Source organism: Styela clava, chromosome 4 (assembly GCF_964204865.1).
Source record: "Styela clava chromosome 4, kaStyClav1.hap1.2, whole genome shotgun sequence".
NCBI classification, from domain to species: domain Eukaryota; kingdom Metazoa; phylum Chordata; class Ascidiacea; order Stolidobranchia; family Styelidae; genus Styela; species Styela clava.
In genome coordinates this window covers 10,291,101-10,299,519 of record NC_135253.1, presented here as the reverse complement: position 1 = coordinate 10,299,519, position 8,419 = coordinate 10,291,101, and the positions used below count along the sequence as shown (strand labels likewise).

Genomic DNA, 8,419 nt, shown 5'->3' with positions numbered 1-8,419 from the left:
ATGTAGCTACTGTTCAACGGTACAACGTTAGCTGTTAATTACTTTTCAATTTTAATATATGGAATAATTTGCAATTTTAATCTACTCCAAGTACTACACGTGAAGACATAAATATTTGTTGCATATGAAGGGTATATATATTGCAATCATTATACATTGAATAAATAATTTGAACTAAGGGTAAATTACAAAACGGACATTTATTGTCTTTAGGTGAAGATTTTCTATTGCCCATATGCTGGTAAAGGGGCATATATATTCAAACTTCACGAAAGATCGAATGAATAAAAATTATTACTTGGTCACGTGGACAAATTCACGTCACATATGCGTCCTTTTAGCAAAAATCTGACTGATGCATAATTGTACTTTGGCCTTATTATGTGCATCAAATGATTCAAAACAACATAGGAGATAGAACATGCGAATGTTTGTCTAGCAGTATTCACAGCACCGGTATGCATGATGTGAGCGGTAGTTAGTAAATATGCGATTGTGATTTTATGAAAAATAAGTGAATTCAACAAGCATTCTAGCGTTTAGGTTAAATAAGAAAAGAAAGGTCTTCTAATATATAATTTAGATTACGTTGGATCGAAGACAAATAGCCATGTATGTCTACAAGTTGCTTGATTAGCATATGCAGGATTTCACTGTAGTTTAGGCGTACTTCGATTTTCAACCAGTATATCAGAACTAACTAGCTAACACGTAAATATTAGATTTTTGTCGCAATAGATATATGGGATTTATTAATTATCATTCAACCATTAAATTGAATATCTCCCGCGTATACCTGTCTAAAATATACATAATATACCAGTTCAGATTGGCTTTTGCCTATTTAAATTTTAATCCACTTTTTCTCTACTTTATCCACTCGAAGAATTCCATATTTGTTAGATCTCCGATAATTTTATCCATTTGTTCTTTTGGCGTTGGTAGCATTGGTAGACGAGGTGGTCCGACATTTATACCAGTAATTCGACTCATCAATGCCTTTCCCATTCCTATGTCTAAATCTGTTCCAAAATAACGCAAGATGTTATCATAGAAATTAGGATAGCAAAAAAATATGAAGGGGTTGAGAAGAAAGGATAATTAGACTTGATAACAATAATTTTATCTACAGAAAATATTTTTTAACATAACAGCCATTCTTGATAAATAACTCTAAGTAGTATTTTATTGGTTTTTACTCACCAGCGGTCATCAAATACGAAATAAATCTCTGCGATTTGTATTGTTCATCTGTCGCAATTTTAACATCTTTTCGTACACAAGCATCATATAATCTTTGATACAACTTCAATGCATAATTGTATGTACTTCCAACGCCAGACTGTGCTCCCATTAGCAATGCCGCGCTCATTTGCTGTAGAAAACAGCATATGAAGAATATATCCAGTCATATCGGGAAAGAAAATAAGTGTAGCAAACTAGCAATCACTTCGGCCTGAAAATACCCTTTGTTTTGAATGCAACAGTGTTGTATGTAGCCGGTTTACTCACAAATCAAATAAATAATAAAGTTACAATAAATAAATGTGAGAAAAGATAAATAAAAGATAATAAAGTTACAATAAATAAATCTGAAAAAAGATAAATACCTGGTCCCAGCCATAACACATGGAATATTTCTCTCCATAACAGTCAATGCATCTTCCAAAGTCACACAAGTCAAGACTAGTAAATTTTACCCCGGCAAAGTTTGGAACTCCAATCTTCTCTATTTCATCAATGACTTCTTTTATTTTAACTATTGGAGAAACATTTTGAGATAATCACAATATATATTCTAACATAAGTGGCCCGACTGCAAGCCCCCAAGAATTAAGCTTATAAACATTTCTTACATAACAGTCTATATGCCGTGATGACGTCATAAAACCGCTCCGCCAACTTCATTGAAATTATTGGAGCTCGGACTACTTCGAATATCAATAAACCAACAAATACCCAAATTGAATAAATTAGGACTAAATTTATATAAGGATTTACAGTCAACTCCCGTTATTGTGAGCAGATGATAATACATCATCGGCGTATTTGGTGCGGCTTCAGCAACTTCTGACAGATATATTGCAAGATGTTTGGGAGTTTTCGGTTTGAAGTAAAAACTGGAAACTGTTGCTATACCGGCAGCTCCTATTGATTCGGCATGTTTAGCCTGGAGAAAGGAATGAATCGATGTTCTGAGTAAGTTATTTTTTTGACATTCTATAGTCACCTATCGACGACTACTAGTACTAGTACTACTAGTGCTTTGGATGTAGGCTACCTCTTGCTCTGCGCTTCCAAATGATTCGGCCAGTGACATGTTAATGAGAATTATTGAAGTAACAACGTCATGTACGCTTCTGAAACTCTCCGATAAATAAAAAAATTCCTCACCAATGTTTTAGTATCAACAAGATTCTGAGTTCCAACATGAACAATGACATTCCTGATCCTGCGAGAAAACACAATATTACACGTAAATATAAGACATAACATAGAAATAAGGACACTAGTTTAGGCCCATATTTTAAAGGTCAAAACAAAATCTAAATTAGTTACAAGTTTATATTTTGATATTTCTTGAGCTCTGAAAATGACGTTTTATCATAACAGTCATAGAATAGACAACTTGAATATGAACCAACAAACTAGAAGGTAATATGTAGCATACCTCCGTTTTGCAGCACTGATCCATTTTTCAGTCACTTTCTTTCGTTCTTCCAATGATAAGCTACATCCTTCGCCAGAAGTTTCTAAAACTGTCGTAAAAAAGTCGAAAATAAACATTCCAAACGTTAAAAGACAAAATAATAGAGTGAACTGTCTTCACACTGGTATTATGCCGCTCATGGCAACAATAAAACTTACTGAATACATTTGAAACTTTCCCCTTTTCCAAGAAATTCACATATTCATCAATCATTTCCAGATTTAATTCCCTAAATTGTAAAACACATAAGGGTTCGTTATTGATAAGCAGCAGCAGTATTGAAACTATATCAATATTGAAATATATTATAATACGTACCCATTGTTATATATTAAGTTGAGCTTACTATCATAGCTTGTTTACTACTCTATCTGCTTGTGTGCTATATTGTTACGTCACAATGCTGTCTAGTGCCGTAAGTTGTTTTTCCTCTGTTTAGAGGTCTTTTGTTCTGAACTAAGTTGACGGACGGATGTCCAAATAAATCGCGTGCAGTTTTGTAATGAGTCTGTATTCATTACTTGTTATAAAGATATAACAAATTGGCGACGAGGATTAAAAAGCCTTTTTGTGCCGTTTTGTAGCCATTTCTTGGGGAAGGAAGGAAAATATATCGAAGTTACAGCTTAATTTCGAGGATAGATAAGAGAACAGTCGCTGGACTGCGACGGAGTTAGAACTGATTATTGCATCATAATCAGTGACTTTGGATATTCATAGTGAACAGCATTCACTGGACTGGGAACCCAAGGCCTGTTATTATATTGAATTAAACGGCAGTAAATTATTTGAGCATCGTTGAAGCACGATTGCTACTGTTAACAGAATAATGACGTCAGCATCATTGGAAGTTGCGCAATTCAACATTAATCGCCCAGACGAATGGCAACAATGGCTGCGACGATTTGAAAACATGTGCCTCGCCATGTCGATTGACAACGCAGAGAGAAAGAAAGCGTTATTATTACATTTTGCGGGACCTGAAGTTTTTGACCTGTATGAGAATTTGCCCGCACCGCCGAATGCAGATGAAAATGATAATGTTTATGCCAACACCGTTAAGAAATTGGATAATTATTTCGTGCCAAAGATAAACATTGATTTTGAATGTGATGTTTTCAGGAATGCAAAACAGAAATTTGGCGAAAATATTGATACTTATGTGGCACGTTTGCGTAAATTAGCTGTTACCTGTGATTTTACGGATGCTGATCGTGAAATAAAACAGCAAGTTATTTCTGGTGGATGTGATTCTAGAGTTAGGGAAAAAGCTCTACAGCAGCGTATGTCTCTTCGAGAACTTCTGGATTATGCAAAAAGTCTAGAACAAGCAAAGCAACAAACAAAACAAATTGAACAACGTCACACGAGACCAGAGAAATTATATGAAATTGATGTGCAGCGTGAAAAGAATTCCGATAGCAAATCCAAGCCTAGAGCACCACAGCTTTCTTCGGCTAGAGGGGGTAAGTCTCTTAGATGTTTTCGCTGCGATAGTTCTAAGCACTTTGCCCGTGAATGTCCATTTAAAGATGCCAAGTGTTTTTGTTGTGGTAAAAAGGGCCATACCAAGAGTGTGTGTCGATTCAAGAAATCAAGTCAGTATAGACACGGCCAGAGAAGTAAGCAATGTAATTCTCAATGTTGTATCGCTGGTGATGAGAATACGCCGGGCGAAAGTGAAACGAATGAAAACTCTGGTTCATCATACGAATTACATCATACAGTGTCGTCCGTGCAAAATAACAATGTGGGTGTGAAATGCAATCCAATCTATCTTGATCTTGACATCGATGGCAAAAACATTTCTTGGGAAGTAGATACAGGGGCTACACTATCTGTCATGTCTTTAGTGCAATATAAAAAGTTGTGGCCAAAAGCAGAATTGAACCACACCGATGTTAAACTGTCTACATACACGGGGGAGTCTATTCCAGTAGAGGGAGAAAGGGATGTTACTGTAACGTATCAAAATGGTAACCCAATGGTATTGCCAATCACTGTGGTAAGAAATAGTAACCGCTGTAAACCATTGCTGGGGAGAAATTGGTTGAAACATATCAAACTTGATTGGAATTCAATTTTCAAAATTAACTATTTTGATGTTAAAATCAGTACACTGCTTGATAAGTATCCTGAATTGTCTTCACCTGGATTAGGTTGTGCAAAAACTGAAGCTAAATTGGAGATTGATGACAGCGTTAAGCCTAAATTTTATAAACCACGACCTGTACCTCTTGCACTCAAAGAATTGGTCGAAGCTGAACTTGATAGACAAGTTGAAATCGGTGTTTTGAAGCCATGTAAAACATCTGATTGGGCTGCACCTATGGTTACCGTATTAAAAGCTGATCAGAAGTCAGTTCGGCTCTGTGGAAGTTATGACTTGACTGTAAATAAAGCAAGTCGTCTTGAGCAGTATCCATTGCCAAAGGTGGATGAATTATTGACTAAATTTGCTGGTGGGGAAAAATTCTCTGTTATTGATCTGAATGAGGCATATCTGCAGATACCATTGGCAGATGAGAGTCAAAAGTACACAGTAGTTAATACACATAAGGGATTATTCACGACAAATCGTCTTGTTTATGGAATATCAAGTGCCCCAGCTATATTCCAGAGATATCTTGAAACACTGCTGGGTGACATAGCAGGTGTAGGTGTTTTCCAAGACGATATTGGAGTAACCGGTTCTTCTGATAAAGAACACATAGCCAGATTGGAAGAAGTTTTCAAGCGTCTTACAAATGAAGGTCTAAAAATTAATCCAAACAAATGTAAATGGATGGTTTCAGAAATTACTTATCTTGGATATCGTATAAATAAACTTGGAGTTCAACCAACTGAAGATAATCTGAGAGCTGTTCTGGATGTCCCAGAACCACAAAATATACATCAGTTGCGCTCATATCTGGGGATGCTTAATTATTATGGTAAATTCATTAAAAATTTATCAACTGTTGCTGCTCCTTTGTATGAACTTCTTCGTTCGAATGTTCGATGGCACTGGAATAAAAGGCAAGTGGAAGCTTTTAAGAAAACGAAATCGCTATTGTGTAATGCTCCATGCCTTGCTCATTTTGACGGAAATGCCGCCGTCATTGTTTCTGCAGATGCCAGTCCTTATGGAATCGGAGCAGTTTTATCTGTAATAACGCAGGAAGGAGAACGTCCTGTGGCTTTTGCATCCAGATCTTTGTCAAAACCAGAGCGTAATTATAGCCAATTGGACAGAGAGGGATTAGCTCTAGTATTCGCTGTTACAAAGTTCCATTCATTTTTATATGGAAGACCGTTTGTTTTGGAAACTGATCACAAGCCACTTCTCGGTTTACTTGGGAAGAATAAGCCACTTCCTGATGCAGCTCCACCGAGAATGATCCGTTGGAAAGTATTACTTGATGGATATCAATACGAATTAGTGTATGTTCCAGGTAAAAACCAAGCCAATAGCGATGCACTAAGTCGTTTGCCTTTGCCTGTTAAACCGGATTATATACCGCCTTGTGGTGATGTAGTGAATCTTCTTGAAGCAGTCGATTCTACCCTTGTTAAAGTTGATGCAATTCAGTCTTGGACGAGAAGAGATCCTGTACTGTCCGCAGTTATGCATCATACTCAAATGGGTTGGCCAAAATCTTCTGACATAGACCCAGAATTACAAATTTATAGAAGCAAAGAGACGGAACTAAGTGTCCATGAAAATTGTTTATTTTGGGGTTGTCGAGTAATTATTCCGCCACAAGGAAGACAGAAAGTGTTGCAATTACTTCACGATGGTCATCCTGGTATTTGTTCTATGAAAAGAATTGCTCGTAATCATGTATGGTGGCCTGGGGTTGATGCTGATATTGAAGAGTTGGTGAAATCTTGCAGTTTGTGTCAACAGTTACGTCCCAGTGCACCTCAAGTTCCTGCTAGCCCATGGTCTTATCCTAATGGTCCATGGCAAAGAATACATATGGACTATGCCGGTCCAGTTGATGGGAAAATGCTTCTTGTTATTGTTGATGCGTTTAGCAAATGGCCAGATGTGTGGATTACATCTTCAGTTTCTGCTCATGAAACTATTGAAAAAGTCAGACTTTCATTTGCTACACATGGACCACTAGTTGTAGTCACTGACAACGCTGGTTGTTTTGCAGGTGACGAATTTGCAACATTTCTGAAGGCAAATGGAGTGAAGCACTTGTTTTCACCACCGAGACATCCGGCTTCTAATGGCCAAGCTGAATCAATGGTAAAACAAGTTAAACTTGGATTGAAGAAACAAGCACCAGCATCTTTGTCAGTCAGACTTGTTCGGTGGTTATTTAAATACCGAACTACACCACATACAACGACTGGTCAGACTCCGTCGGAATTACTTTTTCGTCGTAAGATTAGAACGCATCTTGATCTAATCGCACCTTCATCACGTTTGAAGAAGTCAGCAGAGAATGTTCCAAGTGGAATAATAAGAACTTTTCACATTGATGACCCAGTTTTTATTACAGAAGTCGTTGGATCTCGTTTCAAATGGTTACCTGCCACAGTAACTGAAGTTATGGGTCAAATGTGTCGTGTTCGTTTGAACGATGGAAGAATTTTTAGACGTCATCTCGATCATATTCGACATCGATTTTCTGCTGATGATGTAATGGTACGTGAAGGAAATCAAGATTTTAGAATGAGTGAGAGAATACCAGCTGCAATTCCAACAGGAATACCTGATGTTGATGTGGGAGATAGAAATTCAACTCCTACCTCTACTGCTACTGAAGAGACTGATGAATCTCAAAATGACAGAGACAATGTAGACCCAGTTCCTAATTTTCCAGAATCGTCCAGTAATTCAAACATACCTTATAAAACAAGATCTGGCAGAATATCAAAACCGCCAGAAAAACTATCTCTATAAGAAGTTTTATAATTTTGTACTGGACAGAATTATAGTTATAAAAGTTTCTTTGAATTTCTTAGTTTCTTTGTGAAATTCTGTACGTTGCTTGTATATTTGTTTTTGCAATATTTTATACCATTTGATTGGGAATGTTGGAATTCGGGTAATTGTGTTGTACATTTATTTTTAATATTTGGTTCTTGAATTTGTACAATATTTCCAAAAAGGGGGGAAGGAGTGTTATATATTAAGTTGAGCTTACTATCATAGCTTGTTTACTACTCTATCTGCTTGTGTGCTATATTGTTACGTCACAATGCTGTCTAGTGCCGTAAGTTGTTTTTCCTCTGTTTAGAGGTCTTTTGTTCTGAACTAAGTTGACGGACGGATGTCCAAATAAATCGCGTGCAGTTTTGTAATGAGTCTGTATTCATTACTTGTTATAAAGATATAACACCCATCATCTTGCATTGGTGTGAATGCAGCAGGGACGATTCCTGTGAGGGTGAGCTTCATCTTTTATTTACCACGGAAAAGAATTTTTAAGAAACTATCTTATTTCTAGAGTTAGACTACAAAAATACTGCTTTTTAAATGACTGGTCTGAATAACAGCTAACTATCTGCACAATTGTGTCATTGCTAGTCTAACCATTGCAAGCACGTTGTTTATCGTTTTACTTTTTCGCAATGAAGTTTTTGTCGACAGCAATGATTCTATATGTATCATATGTTTAGCTAAGTAGTTTAGCGCCCAAATGTCATTTAACTCTTTCATACCCCGTTCTGTTTTCATAAGGATGAATCTTTCATCCTTATCCTAAACAA

At 36.6% G+C, this 8,419-nt stretch overlaps 1 protein-coding gene across 1 annotated transcript; it reads right to left on the bottom strand.

The window, feature by feature from the left end:
* Nucleotides 1–2: 2 nt before the first annotated feature.
* Nucleotides 3–8,164, bottom strand: LOC120325815 (N-acetylneuraminate lyase-like). The gene is made up of 8 exons (XM_078112222.1): nucleotides 8,050–8,164; nucleotides 2,869–2,939; nucleotides 2,672–2,759; nucleotides 2,395–2,452; nucleotides 2,002–2,170; nucleotides 1,611–1,759; nucleotides 1,204–1,375; nucleotides 3–1,022 (listed from the first exon to the last, which is right to left on the bottom strand). Exons 1-8 carry the CDS (start codon nucleotides 8,106–8,108, stop codon nucleotides 868–870), a joined length of 921 nt encoding a protein of 306 aa, XP_077968348.1. The 5' UTR covers nucleotides 8,109–8,164; the 3' UTR covers nucleotides 3–867.
* Nucleotides 8,165–8,419: the final 255 nt, after the last annotated feature.